At 41.7% G+C, this 16423-nt stretch overlaps 1 protein-coding gene across 3 annotated transcripts in view; it reads right to left on the reverse strand.

The window, feature by feature from the left end:
• The window catches only part of DNAAF11 (dynein axonemal assembly factor 11), a 71298-nt gene that overhangs the window by 13504 nt on the left and 41371 nt on the right, over positions 1 to 16423 (reverse strand). For all 3 annotated transcript variants that reach the window (XM_065902906.1, XM_065902905.1, XM_065902904.1), the window contains 3 exons: positions 15434 to 15499; positions 13427 to 13496; positions 12518 to 12613 (listed from right to left, as the gene is read on the reverse strand). In XM_065902906.1, coding sequence (XP_065758978.1) covers positions 12518 to 12613; positions 13427 to 13496; positions 15434 to 15499 — 232 coding nt within the window. The remainder of the gene's footprint in view (positions 1 to 12517; positions 12614 to 13426; positions 13497 to 15433; positions 15500 to 16423) is intronic.

Below are 16423 nucleotides of genomic sequence, written 5' to 3' on the forward strand. Positions count from 1 at the left end.
TACTGGAGTGGGTTGCCATTTCCTTCTCCAGGGGATCCTTCACAACCAGGGATCGAAATAGTGTCCCCTGCGTCTCCTGCATTGGCAGGCAGATTCTTTACCATTGAGCCACCTGTAGGTACTCATTAACATGTACAGAATATTTGAATAAGTGAATGAACGAATGGCAACAGGTTAGAACTAAGAGCAAAGACCCCTGGAGCTGCTTATTCCTGCCTATTCTGTCTACAAATGAGGAAGAGGCAGGGGTGTCATGGGCTGCAGCTTCTTGCATGCTGGCTCCTGTTGCTCTGGGTCCAAAAGGGAAGGACAGATTCAAGGAACCTTAGAAGACCTCAAGAGTTATGACTATGACAGTCGTCTCTGAGTTAGTAACATCATTTCAAGTTTAAGCAGAAGAATGAGAAGCTAAGTTACTTAACAAGTGTCTGAGCTTGTTTGCAACTGGGACTTAGAAACTGAGGCAAAGGGCCGGTCTGGGTCAGTGGCTTCAACAAGGAGGAGACTGGAAGAAGACCCTCTCATTTATTTTTTGCTCCACAGCAATTTACACCGTACTTTATTCATCTTGCTGTTATTTAGTCACTAAGTCATGTCCGACTATTTGTGACCCCATGGACTTTGATCCTTGGGTCGGGAAGATCCCTTGGAGAAAGAAATAGCAACCCACTCCAGTATCCTTGCCTGGGAAATCCTACGGACAGAGGAGCCTGGTGGCCTGGCTTTATACTAAGTGCTTAATAAATCTTTGATAAATTGAATAAATATTTTAATTGATTCATTAAAAATTCATTGTCTAAAGTTTTTCAGAATTTTGCAGAACGTTTTCCATTTCTGAGTTCTAGCACCTTATTTCCACATTGTGGCAAGCCAAACATGCTAAATAATTCCCTCATCTGATATTAATAACTTCCATATAATTTATTTATGGGTGCAGTATGTTTTTCTTCCACTATCATTTTGCTTCAGTACACACATTTAACATCTTCACCCATGCCTCATAAGTAGTTTCTAAAAATGCCTCTACTTTTTTTTCTTTATAAAACTTCCAAACTGTCTGAGCCCATTAGATACCAACCTGCCTTGACATAAGTCAGTTGTTTGATTTGGGGGGTTGAGCCAGTTACTGGGTGAGGTCCCTCACAACTGAAACAGATTATTATCTAGCAAAACTTATCTCAACTTTAGAAGAAATGGATGCTTGTATATTGTTCATTTTCTTACATATTTCTGGCATTTATGTTAATCAATTATCCATAATATTGGCATTGAACATTTAAATATGCAAAGTTCAAATTCCTAGCAAGGAATATTCTTAATACTTCAGGATCAATAAGACTTTTTTATTTTCCTCTGGCATTAGAGGAAGATAATATATGTACCCAGATTTATTGTTGACATTTTAACAACTTCATGATTTGTTAACTGTGTTCTGATTGACTTCACTAAGAAAGGCACATAATTCACTGGGCCTGTTAAAAAAAGATTCCTTTAAAGAAAACAAGCTACTTTTTTTTTCTCTTTAAAAAGAGAAAATTCATTCTAATTAGAAAATATATAAATTACCATTGGTACATTATTTAAAAATCTTTGAACAGATAAAAATACCTGTATAAGTCAGATATTTTGAAGTACCTTCTATCTCAAATAAAAACAACTGGCAGCAAAGAAAATTTAGATTTTTGAAAAACTGATCAGGAAAATAGGAAGAATAAGAATACTGACTTTGATTCCAAAGATACCCAAGCTATTGAGGAAAAATTTTAAAGGTGTAATTACTGATATTTATATGTACAATCAATACTGACAGTTGCACACAGTTTCATGGCTTTGAAATAAAAGGAGAACAAATCTAAATATCAAACAGTTCCTTCAAAATTCTTTCATACTTGAAAAGTGCAATCTTATCTGACAGTTCCCCATGGAGGATCATCCACACACACAACCTAAAATTGAAAATGGTATTTTATTAGGTTAGGACAAACATCAAGAATGATAACGATGTTTTAAAAGAAAAGAAAATATCCTTTTGTAATGTTACTAGACATCGTCTCAGTGGGAAATATCCTACATTTACTTGGACAAGTTCACGATTATTCTTGTTTGTTCTGGGCCAGTGATAGTTCAGAAGTGCTGGCGAGTTTACACCAGCCCACTCCCCACCTCCCACAACAGGGAACAGTCACCAACCAAACATTCTCAAACTACTGTCCCAGTCCCATCACCCCTTAGGTAGAGTTATTCTGAAGTATGTGCTTCTCGGTCTTCCCAGGGGGGCTCAGTGGGGAAAGAATCCACCTGCCAACACAGGAGATTCAGGTTCGATCCCTGGGTCGGGAAGATCCCCTGGAGAAGGAAATGGCAACTCACTCCAGCTTTCTTGCCTGGGAAATCCACGGAAAGAGGAGCCTGGTGGGTTAGAGTCCATGGGGTCACAAAGAGTCAGACATGACTGAGCACCTAACACTTACACTTTCACAGAGCAGATGGGCTTCCTTGGTGGCTCAGTGGTAAAGAATCCCCCTGCCAATGCAGGGGACGCAGGGGACAAGGGTTTGCTCCCCAGGTTGGGAAGATCTTCTGGAAAAGGAAATGGCAACCCACTCCAGAATTCTTGCCTGGGAAATCCAAAGGACAGAGGAGCATGGTGGGCTACAGGACACAGGGCTGCAAAGAGTCGGACACAGCTCAAGAGACTCAACAAGAACGACGTGTTCTGAACAGTCTTCCCGAGCTTCCCCACTGGGGTTGCTGGTACTGCTCCTGGTTGCCTCCCTCCCCTACTTTCTGATCAGCACCCTCTTACTTCTCAAATAAACCGCTGTACCTCTCAGGTACCTTCCACTTCCAGGGAGGCCACAAATTTAAAAAGTGTTTTAGAGGTCAAATATGAATCTGTGTCCCTCAATTTAATAGATAGCAAGGAGATCAAATCAGTCAATCCTAAAGGATATCAACCCTGAATATTCACTGGAAGAACTGATGGCTGAAGCTGAAGCTTAAATACTTTGGCCACCTGATGCAAACAGCTGTCTTATTGGGAAAGACCCTGATGCTGGGAAAGATTGAAGGCAGGGGGAGAAGGGGATGACAGAGGATGAGATGGTAGGATGGCATCACCGACTCAATGGACAAGAGTCTGAGCAAACTCCGGGAGATGGTGAAGGACAGGGAAGCCTGGTGTGCTGCAGTCCATAGGGTTGCAAAGAGTTGGACATAACTTAGCGACTGAACAGCAACAACAACAATAATCTGGGACTCTCAAAGGACTCTCAAGCTCTTAAGGTTTCCCTTAAGGCGGAAGAGTAGGAAACTGGTGTAGTCAGACTCCAAAACACTGGCTAACTTACTACTGGGATCCCACTCAAGTCTCTGTGAACACCTCATGTAATTTTCACTGTGGGCTGAATACTTACTTGAAAAAACAAAATCTACCTACCTACTACCTATCTACTTATAATTTGAGTCCACAGATGATGTTAATGTCTAGATGCCTGGGTTTTGCCAGGCATGTGTGGATGGTATTCACTACTTTCACTCAAGTTCATGGCCCAGTTTGGGGGCCAAGTTGATAGCCATTTAGACAGGCTATGAGACTTTCTCAGGCCTGGCTGTCTTCTCACTCACTTTCCTCTGGGTTACAGTCCTTTGGAGTCACATCTCAAAGTGGGCATGGCTTCCTAGAGCCCACTTAGCGTGGCTTCCCTGCTAGGCTCTGGACTTTGGCTTTTTTCCTCTCACCCCTGAGTAGTCACGGAAAGCATGGTTTATTCTCTCAGTCTTTCCTTGATCAGCAGGCAGTAATTGCTCATCATCTCATCACTGTCAAGATGTTTTTAAAATATGTAGTCCATATTCCTAAATTTTCTTTATGTGACTGTCACTTTTAATGACCTACTTGGCAACTAGCTGATGGTGGGGCTCTAGAGACGTTACTGAAAGTCATAAGCCTATGTAGAGAGTGAGTGTAGAGAAGAGAAACTAGGATTGAAGGATGGACATGCCAACTTTCAGAGGCCTGGGCAGGAGAAAGAACCAGTCAAGAAGCATCCGGTGGCAGACCATCAAGTGAGCAGGATGCAAGAAGAGAAGCAAATCAAAGTGGTGTGTCTAAGGCCAAGTGACACCTGTTTAAAATGAAGGGGTTGGTTAGTGGCGTAAAAACCTCTTGAAAGGTCAGAGAAGAGGAGGAAGGGGCCTGACTGCTGGATCTAGTCACATAGAGAGGACTGGAGACCTCAAAAAGAGATGTTTCATGGATGGGGGTGGGGACACTGGAGAAGAGATGAGTACCTCATTGGGGTTAGTTCTAGAAATTGTGAAAAAAGAATTGGAACAGAAAATATAGATGTCTGCTTTCAAGAGTTTTGCTGTGAAGCAGGTCAGATCAGTTAAGTAGAGGGAAATGTTTTTATTTTGTACTGTTTTATTTTGGAGAAGGGAGACGTTTTAGCATGTTTCCTAATATAAGTTGTGTATGGAGAAAATTCAGTGAAGACGTAGAAGAGAGAATTGTCAGAGGGGGAAAATAGCCTTTCATAGGCAAGTGGAAATAGGAGCTAACACATATCTGGAGAGTTCAGAGAGATCACAGACAGTTCATTCATAGGATAAGGATGGCCAAGGAGGCCAAGTGGGAAAAGATATGATATTTGGGGTATGTGGAAATCATCCTTTGATGCTTCTATTTTTTCAGCACTGCAAGCTTTTAGGAATGAGCTGAGGAAGAGAGAGAATGTCCTATAAGAGAAGTATGAATGGAACAGAAAAACCCAGCAAGATGATCAGGTGGCCCTCACTCTAGACCATCTTGAAATTAACCTTCAGAGAGTAAAACTGAGTTTATGTTGGGCATATCATAAGCACATTTGAGAAGAGATAAAGCACTGAGAAATGTGTTAAAATAATAAGGGAAGGGGCATCTGAGACTGTTTTCTAGAATCATGGTCTGTAATACTGACCTTTAATATGTGACCTTCGTCTCCTGTGCTCAATAAAGCAAAATCAAGCAGGATATTCACTGAGTGAAGCTGTAAATATATTTTGCTGTTCAGTTCAAATGGCACCTTCTTTAATCTCAGTTAATTTTTCTGAAAGAACACCCAAAGGAAATCAGGAAGCATATTCTTGGAGTGCTCCTGGAACTTGTCAGTTGAGAATCTAGATGGGAGTTTAATTGAATGACGATGCAAGTTTCCCTGTGAATGCTAAGTCTCAGTTAAATCTTGTTAAGTTGGACTGTGATGAGATCATGTGCCAGATACTCCCAGGCTGATGATGATAAGACTGTTCGTGGACATACCAGTGAGTATGTCCAGTAAGTATGACCACACATTTAAGAAAATATATTGAAGGATAAGCTTAAACTCTCAGAAAATCTGACGGGAATAATTCTACTCAGAATAGGAACTAAAATCATTCACACAGTGAAAGTGAAAGTCACTCAGTCATGTCCGACTGCTTGCCACCCCATGGACTATACAGTCCATGGAATTCTCCAGGCCAGAATACTGGAGTGGGTTGCCATGCCCTCCTCCAGGGGATCTTCCCAACCCAGGGATTGAACCCAGGTCTCCTGCATTGCAGGCAGATTCTTTACCAGCTGAGCCACCAGGGAAGCCCAAGAATACTGGAGTGGGCAGCCTATCCCTTCTCCAGCAGATCTTCCCGACCCAGGAATCAAATGGGATCTCCTATGTTGCAGGCAGATTCTTTACCAGCTGAGCTATCAAGGTAATGGATAATATTAATTAATAGTAACATGAGCGCAGAGTGTATTATGCCCCAAGTGGTCACCTAGGTGCTTTACATATTCATTTATATAATCCTCAATACAATTTTTTGAGGTGTGACTGATCATTAATATCACTGTATGGACAAGGAGTCGAAGGCACAGAGGGATGAATAATTTGCTCAAGGTCATGCAGCTGTTGAGTAGAAGTATCTGTGGCTCCACCCAGGTTCTGTGGCTCCAGAGACCATCTCTTTTCACTGTCTCTAAACGGTAACAGCAATAAAAATTCAAATGGCATTCCTGGAGGCAGAATTGGATGAAATTATTTGAAAGTTAACCTGGAATAACACGCATGGAAAAATGATGAGGAAATCACTGTGGAGGGAGAAGAGTAATTACGGGAGATTCTTGTTGTAAATATTAAAATGCATTTTAAAGTTGCATTTAATGTATTTACTTGCTCAACAAAAATTTATTGACCACCTACTCTTTGTCTGTCTCAGTTCTAGGTACCAGTGACACAGCAGTAATAAGAGCAGACCAAAGTCCCTATTCTCATGAAGCTTAAATTTTTGTTGATGGAGACAGACAAAGAAAGAAAGAATTAAATACATGACTGTCCAGTGGTGATACATTCTTCTGAAGAAAAATACAGCAGGAATAGGGGATAGAGTACACTGGGGTAGGGAAGGGGAAGCTTTCTAAATCTTGGGATCAGGAAAGAACTCATGGTGAAATAACACTTGGAAAAAAAAAAAAACCTAAAAGAAGGGAGAGAGCAGACCATGAGGATACCTGGGAGAATGGCACTCTAGCAGAAAGGACAGCAAGTACTAAGGACCGGGGTAGGAGGATGCTTGTCATATTTGTGAAGTGGCAAGGAAGCCAAGGTGGCTGGAATGATGAGAGGGTAAAGTGACAGAAGATAATGTCAGAGGGATCGTGGCAGGAGACGATTCTTGTGGGGAGCTTGCTTTTAACTCTGACTAGAAAACATGACTTGGTCTGATTTACACACACTGTAAAATGATCATTTGGCTGCTGTGTTGAGAAAAGGATTAACGACTCTTCCCCAAAGAAGAACAGTGAATTTCTGGTAGACGGACGACACCGTGGGTCCACGTTTCCTGAATGGATATACCTAACGGAATAAACGGCGACAGGCCCTGGAGACGGAGACTCTACATGGAGCCCAAAACTAAGACTAAGGAATAGAACAGTTTTGGAAACGAGCGGGAAATGCCACTGGCGTGTGGAGCAGGACTGAGAGAAACCTCATGAGGCGCAGAGTGTTTCCTCCACCCTATTGCCTGGGCAGTTGACTTTCTACTCCCTAAAGTCACTTTCCTTCTTTTTTTTGTTTAAATTTTACTCATCTTTGGCCGTGCTGGGTCTTCACTGCGGCCTGGGCTCTCTGTAGTGAGCGGGGGCTACTCTTGGTTGCGGTGCGTGCGCTTCTCAGCGTGGCGGCTTCTCTTGTTTTGGAGCACGGGCTCTAGGTACTCAGGCTCCAGTAGTTGTAGCTCTTGGGCTGGAGAGTATGGGCTCTGCTGTGGCCCACGGGTTTCCCGGCCCCGCAGTACGTGGAATCTTCCCAGGCCAGGGATCGGACCCATGTCTCCTGTCCTGGCAGGCAGATTGCTAACCACTGGACCACCAGGGAAGTCACCTAATGTCACTTTCTGAGAAGGCCAGAGTACTTTTCCATCCACAACCCCACCCAACTCTTCCAGCTAAGGCATCAACCCTTGAAATCATAGTGGAGGAGATGGCCTTCTGGGAGACGCAGGACCCACAAGTTAAGTTATAACGATGGCCAGTGGAGACGGGAATTCGACAGGGAATGGTAGGGATTGTGATGTCTGGGTATTATACCAACCCACAGATACAGATGTTCCCAGATGTTGGGAAGCATCTCGTATGGTGGAGCTAGCATGAGATAAGGCCCTTTGGGTGTGGAGCTGAGCTGGGACAACCCACCAGCAGGTTAGCAAGGGAATATTCAGCCACGACCCCTGTGACAAAGAACAGACGTGAAACTTGTCTGCTTATCAGCACCCAGTCTGTACAGACCCAGCCTCATTCAGGAGCAGGAAAGGGAAAAAGATCCATTTGATATCTATGACAAAATGATGAGTGAAGTGGCTAATAAGAAATAGTTGAACAGTTTGTGGGTTCCATTAAAAATTTTGCGTCCTGGAAAAAGTGTATACAAAGTTTGTCGCTGAATTTCCACAAACACAGTTGGAGTCATCACAGCACAGACATCATCAAATAGATTAGCTCTTCACAAATAATCTTTACAAATACTATCACAAAGAAGGAATGACTAAACAGCAAATTTGATCTTCTTTTCAACAATTTACAGTATCCAAGTATTATAAACTACCAAGGACAATTTTAGATATTTCCTAAAGCACTGAGTTATCAATTAACATATTGACAACACTGTTTCCTATGAATGAATCAAAAGTATACCTAAGTGTCTACTTGAGTTTTATGCTTTAAAACTCTAAGAAGATGCCTCAGTCATTGTAATGTGGGTCAGACCGACAATTCCACGGTAAGCCTAGACACACAAACTTCAGTACATCAACTGTTTAAATCAACAGGAACTATAAAGATGCTAATTTTTAGTAATACTTATTTTCAATAGTAACCACAAGTGAAGTTAGAATTTTTATTTTTAACTTTTGGTGATTTTTTAAGAAAAAAGCTTTCATTCTTTGAGTTTTATAGCCCTTGCAAATGCCGAACTCATAAATGAAAAACAACTAATTCTGGGCAAGTAAGTATTCTCCAAAGGTTGATTTTTGACTAGCTACCTTTTAGGAGGAATAATGACAGAAGTATATAAAATAAATTATAAAAGGTAATAATTATTAGTTAATAATTTAATAACAATTTCAGAGGACTAATGTGAAAAAGTTGGCTTAAAGTTCAACATTCAGAAAACTAAGATCATGGCATCTGGTCCCATCACTTCATGGGAAATAGGTGGGGAAACAGTGTCAGACTTTATTTTTTTGGGCTCCCAAATCACTGCAGATGGTGATTGCAGCCATGAAATTAAAAGACGCTTACTCCTTGGAAGGAAAGTTATGACCAACCCAGATAGTATATTAAAAAGCAGAGACATTACTTTGCCAACAAAGGTCCACCTAGTCAAGGCTATGGTTTTTCCAGTGGTCATGTATGGATGTGAGAGTTGGACTATAAAGAAAGCTGAGCACCGAAGAATTGATGCTTCTGAACTGTGGTGTTGGAGAAGACTCTTGAGAGTCCCTTGGACTGCAAGGAGATCCAACCAGTCCATTCTAAAGGAGATCAGTCCTGGGTGTTCATTGGAAGGACTGATGCTGAAGCTGAAACTCCAATACTTTGGCCACCTCATGCGAAGAGTTGATTCATTGGAGAAGACCCTGATGCTGGGAGGGATTGGGAGCAGGAGGAGAAAGGGATGACAGAGGATGAGATGGCTGGATGGCATCACCAACTAGATGGACTTGAGTTTGAGTAAACTCCGAGAGTTGGCGATGGACAGGGAGGCCTGGCGTGCTGCAATTCATGGGTCGCAAAGAATCGGACACGACTGAGCGACTGAACTGAACTGAAGGATAGGGATAGCTTGACATCAACGTTACTTTAACACAGTAGTCTAAAACCTTTTTTTAAAGTCTTTACTGAATTTGTTGCAACACTGCTTCTGTTTTTTGTTTGTTTTCTTTTTTCTTTTTTTGTTTTGGATTTTTGGCCAAGAGGCATGTGAGATCTTAGCTCCCCAACCAGGGATCACACCCACACTCCCCAAATTGGAAGGCCAAGTCTCAATAACTAGACCACTGGGGAGGTTCTTAAAATCTTAAAAAGTATATATCTCAAAGGAAAAAATGCTACTCAGTTTATCACTGAGAAAAAAAAGAAGCCTTCTGATTCTTTCTGTGTAAATTATCCATCTTCAACTAAGCACTTCTAAAATGCTTTTCTCTAATAAGCCATTTTTTATGCTTTGCATACATATTTAACATGAAAAATTTAAACAGATATAAAAACAGAAAGGATAATGGAAATAGAATGCTGTATTTACTTAAAAGATTGATGGGAAAAGAGAGCAGAGGTCTTCTGATCAATGACCTGGCACCCTGTAAAAGGTACACAAATTGCACATCTTGATTTCCTTTTAGGAAACCAGCGATTACCTTTTAATCTGTGGCTCCTCACAATGGAAATTTCCAAAAAAAATAAAAAATAAAACAAAAAAGAAAGAACAGTGCTGATCACAGTGTCATTCAAATGTCTCTGTCGAAACACCAAAGTAATTGAGTTATCTCTTAGATTTCCCTATAGGATATTCTAATCAGCACAGAAGCGTTTCCTTCATTTGTTGTTGTCAACAAGGACAATGAGATTCTTACAGTCGTGTTTGTTGTCTTATTGCTTGACAACAAATTGTATTTGCCGTTTTATGGCCTCAGAGTAAAAATACGTAATTAATTACTCAGAATCAATCTGTTACAAAACTGGCTTTGGGATAATGAAGGATTAGTAAATCATTATAGAAACCTTATTGGTTAATCAAGTTTATAATCTCTGTGCTCCCCAGGTCCCTTTTCTTCCTCAAAAGAACCTCCCCTTCCCCCTTTGAAAACTGAGTGACTGGAGCAAAGCTGACCCCACCCTCAACTCAAGGCAGGAGACTGTCTTTGTTGTTTAGTAGCTAAATAGTGTCTAACTCTTTTGTGACCCCATGGACTGTAGCCTGCCAGGCTCCTCTGTCCATGGGGTTTCCCAAGCAAGAATATTGGAGTGGGTTGCCATTTTTTCTACAGGGGATCTTCCCGACCCAGGGATCAAACCTGTGTCTCCTGCATTGGCAGGCAGATTCTTTACCACTGAGCCACCAGGGAAGCCCATGACATGAGATAATAGTAACCAAACATAAAATAATAGGAATGAAGAAAGGATGGCCATCTCTTTGACCAGAGATGTTCCATTGTCCATAGTCAAGGTCATCAAGATTTGCTGGACCCTTCAACTAAATTAACCAAATCAGTGAAGTGGAGTTTTTATTCCATGGTGATAGGAGAGGGCCTTTCTCTGTGTCTTTCTCTGATTCTCTCTCTTCAGGCAAGGTAAGAACAAGAAATCAAGTCACCTTAGTTACTGCTAGTGCTCAGGTCAGGAAGGAAGCTGGCTTGAGGACAAAGCTACATCAGAAAGGGTCTTAACCTTCCCTTGCCTGAACCCTCTCTACCTTCCATATGTAGGAATGCTTCTTTATGGTGAAAGCCAGTTTTGTTTGGGGTTTCCTGCAGCCTGCAGCATGAAACATCCTAACTCATTCACCGAGTCTGTATTGAGGAATCAAAATTTTCTGTACAGACAAATGATTTTAAGTTTAATTTCCTTAAGTTCTTTCAGGGTTGTCATCTGTCCCTGTCGAACTTGTTCTGGATTCTAAAGAGCTTCAGTCTCAGACATTCAGTCTGAGATCAAGGTTAAGGAGTCTTAAAGCCAGGTGAGGGGAAGCTGTCAGTCTTCAGAAGTCAGCCATATCTAAAGGACACATACTTCTTTTCTCTATGTCTGTGAGTCTGTTCCTGTTTTGTATATAGATTCCTTTGCATTTTTTTTCAAGACTTTATATATGTAAGTGATATCATATAGTGCCATTTAGCAGAAGAGGGAGGAGGAAGGACAAATTAGGAGGATATCATTAACAGATACAAACTACTATACATAAAATAGACAAGCAACAGGGATTTACTATAAAGCACAGAGGCATATTCAGCATTTTGTAAAACCTATAATAGAAAGTAATTTTCAAAAAAAAAAAAGAAAAAACCTGAATCAATGCTCTATACCTGAAACTAGTGCAACATTCTAAATCAACTATACTTCAAATTAAAAAAATTGGAAAAAATACATATATAACACTTCTCCTTTCAAACAAAAGACAAAAAAGAGTCTTAGTTAAAATACTCTCTAGTCTGCTTCATAAAAATAATACAAAAAAATAATAATGATGACACCAATATTCACTGAGTGCTCACAGTGCTATGAATTTTATGTGTATTATCTTTCTTTGTTGTTGTTATTCAGTCACTCAGGCATGTCTGACTCTTTGTGATACTACGACTGCAGCATGCCAGGCTCCTCTGTCCTCCACTGTCTCCCAGAGTTTGTGCAAATTCATGTCCATTGAGTTGGTGATGCTCTCTAATCATCTCATTCTCTGATGCCCCCTTCTCCTTTTGCCTTCAATCTTTCCTAGCATCATTATCTTTCTTAAGAGCAATGTTAGGAAAGAGAGGCCCAGAGTTAGGTTACTAAGTGGCCCAAAGTCACAAAACCAGTAAGCTCAATACTTGGAATTCAGTCACATTTTTAAAAAAATTTTACGGACCCAAGGCCTATGTCAGGTAGGCCAATACATATCCTCTCAAAGTTATTTGTAAGGAAAGTACTGATCCTTACTTATTGGTAAGGGAAGTACCATGTGACAGACATGGTCAGTGGCTCCTGTGATTTACATCCCCCAACTCTATCCCCATTCTAGACTGAAGGCTACAGAGACAAGAACCGCTGGCGGGAGGAGTCAGCTGGTTTCAGCTCTTTGTTCTCACAGACCTTTGTTCTCCTACCTGACCTGGAGTGAGGAGATTTTCTGGCTATCTCAGCCAAAAGGACCTTGAACAGAAGTCACCAGGAGCCCTAGTAGGTCAGGTTCCTTCAGGAACAAACATCTCCAGACTTGAGATGGATCAATATGACGCTGCCTACCTTGGGCATGCAGACGACCAGGTGCCCTGTGGTCTGAGATCTTTTAGCAAAACTGCTGTCAGGCTTGACTTCTGCAGGGAGGACGAGCTGAAACGGCTGGGAGTAGACAGGAGGCGTGGGCAGTGAGTGCATGTTACATCAGGGAGTTCCTTTAAGAAGCGTTTTCGTTACAGACTTAAAATTCACCAATCGTTAAAAAAAAATCTGATTAGACTTACTAGGAAAAAAATAATATATGGGGCTATACTCCATAGGCACAAATTATTTTACCAATTTTAATGAGTGGTCTAAGGAACAATTATCAGTCATAAATCATGATTGGTCCAATTATGATAACATGGCTGATAAAGCATTTATAGATAAAACTTCCTATCACAAAATATCAACATATTTCCATTTTTAAAGTCTTTAGGCTAACTCACATGAATACTTAGAATCAGCAAAACATACTATTTCAAAAATGATAAAATTACAGTAGGAAAGGCTACCCACTTCAGTATTGTGGCCTGGAGAATTCCATGGACTGTATAGTCCGTGGGGCCGCAAAGAGTTGGACATGACTGAGTGACTTTCACTTTCATGAATGAAATCATTAACAATTTTAAATGTAGATAGTATTGAAATATAATTTTAAGCACAGGCTACCCATATAGACTATCTTATCAAGTCTGGGAAAACTCTAACTAAATAGATACAGGTTAAAAATACTAATTTAATCAAGGTACAACATGGTCAGCAACCGTTTCTGCTCAATACCTCTCTTGTTGTAAAATCGTGTGTCTAAAAAATATAGCACTGACTGAGTTTCTCTTTTTCTATTTTAAAATGGCTTAAAAATTTTTTTGAGGCAAGTTAGTTTAGTCTTAGGCTGAGTTCTGCAATAGTAACAGCCTACAGGGTCACACTTACCTTTCCCTTGACCATCACTCGCACGTAAGTTGGCTGTACGTCAACATCAATTAAAGAGGTGTCCATATACCTTCAAAATTCAACAAACAAGTCTTGTAATTTTTCAAAGACATTAAGTTTAAAGAAGAGCAAATACAAAGTCGCACTTATGGGGCCATTTTAACTGAAGAAAGTTCACAGTTTCATGATACACAGGTCTTAGAATATCCATCTTAAATCAATCCCCAGATCTCATAGGAAATCCTATATATCAGCAATTTCATTTTTAGACCCACAAGTACACTTCGCATTGATTGCCCCTCACCCCAAAATATCTGTGGCCTGAAATACCAGAGGTTCGCAGAAAATGGCTTGCCATGCTCTTTTTTTTTTTTAATTTCATGAATATTTCATTTTAAGCCCCTAAGACCGATGTGAATAGCCAGGGATGCTGAATTCACTAAGCTCCTGCTTCCTCGGGGCTCTGCTCTGTTCTGTTTCCACAGCAGTTGTGCTGCTGCCCTTATACGACCATCCTGGAAGGCTGGTTCATGAGGTGTGTCCTTCCTAGAAAGCCCAGCACCCCACCTCCCCCCTAACCATGACAGTGACCCCAGGATTGAGGGGCCATCATTTTCGACTCCACAAGCCGGGGAAAGGTTTAGATTCCACACCGCTCATTCAAATGAGAAGTCTGGCCAAATGGTTATTTTTATACAAGTCAAAATACTGATTGTGAATGTTTGAAAACATGGCAATAACTCAAAAATCACAAACGTTAAGTAAGGCAGGTAGGACAAATACAGGGTGACAGGCTCAGACTCTGACCACACAGACTTGTGAGGTCTTACACCCCTTCCTCCTCCTGCTTGATTATCTTGGAGCACATGCCTTAATCTTTCTAAGCCTCTGTAGTCTCACCTGTAAAATGAGGATACAAATAGCACCTGTTTCCTAAGATTGCTATGTGTATTGTATCACAGTTAAAAAATGCAATGTTGGGCCTGGGCCTAAGGGGTCACATTCTGACTTCTGCAATTACTGTGTCTACTTTGACAAGACTCACCCCCCAACCCACCTTGGGTAATTCCAGGATAACAATCCCTCCCAGGTCACTGGATTACTGAGAGGTTAAATAAGACAGAGCACGTAGAAAAATCCCTCAAAAAGGGAAGTGCCTTTATTACAGTGTAAATGTCCACTGACTGCATCATCAGCAATCATTCATTCATTCAGTTCTGTTATTACTGAGCTCCTAACAGGTGTCAGGCACTGTTTTAGGTGCTGGAGATATAAACACGGAGGAACAAACACAAGTTTCTGCCTCAACTGCACATTTTTGAAAATACAAGGAAATTTAGAGTTTGTCAGGTGGAAATCAAGAAGCAGGACAAGGTGGAAGGAAGTGCCGGGACAGGGCAGATGCTGGTCGAGACTGGATGGTCGGCGTACACACAGAGGCCTCTGATAAGGTGACATCTGAAAGGAGGCCTGAGGGCATGAGGACACCTAAGGTGACAGTGATACAAGCAGTGGGAGAGAGGTGTGTGGGCAAAGGTCCTGGGCCATCAGACCTGGGGTGAGCGACACAGAGGGAGGCGCCTGGACAAAGGTCCTGGGACATCAAAGGGTCCAAAGGGCTGGAGAAGCAGAAACACCATGCATGTGGATCCTGAAATAAGCAGCTGGATGGAGGGAGTGAGCCAGAACCTCCTGGCTTCTTCGAGGACTGAGGCACACTTAAAGACGTGTGTCTTTAAGTGACTTTAGCAAGGAGGGGTGGAAGGTGACCCTGGCTGGGGGAGCGAGTGTTACAGACAGGGAGAGCTGGGGTGGGGTGGGCGGGGGGACAGCAGCAGTCACGATGCAGGGATGAGCGGCGGGAAGGGAGTGCGGTGGGTGAAACCAGCCAGGACTCAGGATGCGATAAAGAGGCTGCTGTTCACGTTTCAGAACTCAGCAGCCTGTGACTGAGAAGGAAAACAGAAGGAAACGCCATCCAATAAACACATGATAAAATGTCTTTACCTATACACGGCCAGGTCCAGGACGATCTGGTTACGCTTTTCATCATCTTTCAAAGTGAAGTCAAGTCTAAGGAACAATTCATTTAGGGGGAAAAAAAAGGATGTCTTTAGCAATACTTGATAGATAACCCCATCCCAATATTAAAAGGAAATTTACTAATAACTATATCCTCTTCTTCAACAACACACTTATTTTGGTGACTGGTCAATAAAACATCTGAGAGTTTAACAATTTCAGTAGAAACCTACAACATATTTAAAAATTATTTCTGTTTACATGGTTTCCATATGAGAATCTTAAACTAGATACAAAAAACTAGCATCAGTGCAGAGACAGAGACATCTGGTGGTTAAAGTTTTCCTTTCCCCTCTTCATTCGGGTTTGCTAGAAGCAAACTGAAACGCAGAATTATTGCTGGGGGACCACATGTTGCATTTGCTTGCCATTATCCAGCACATGATTCCTCCGTTTTTAAACAGTCTTGTCTTCTTTTTTCTTCTTTCATCGGCGACCCTTCCATTGCCCCAGAAATGCTGCCTGTGACCCATCACCTCCATTTTATAGAAGAAGAAACAGAGGCTCAGCGAGGGCTGACGTAGCCAGGAAAGAGGTCACATGAGTCTGGGAGGCAGGATCTCAAAGCCCCAAGTCTTTTAGCTGGATGTGAGGTTGAGTCCTAGGTATAACTTCCATACCGCCGATGCACTGTTCAGAACTACCTAGTCAGTATTCATTCTACAGAATACTGCACTTATTACAGTATTCTGTAAAGTACATAACTCACCAATGTTAAAGAATGCAGGCTAAATTGTTTGGGAAGATGTCCCACTAGCCCTAGGCTTGCTGCCGGCAGGGGGTCTGCTCCTGGCGGTCGCTCTCACTACTTCCAGCAGCCCTGACGGGGGTGGGACTCCTTCGGTGCACAGATGACCCATGCGTTTCTGATCTCATCTCTGGGACTTTTATTATAGGTGTTTTCCCGTCTGCCTT

This window comes from Muntiacus reevesi, chromosome 12, assembly GCF_963930625.1.
Source record: "Muntiacus reevesi chromosome 12, mMunRee1.1, whole genome shotgun sequence".
NCBI classification, from domain to species: Eukaryota; Metazoa; Chordata; class Mammalia; order Artiodactyla; family Cervidae; genus Muntiacus; species Muntiacus reevesi.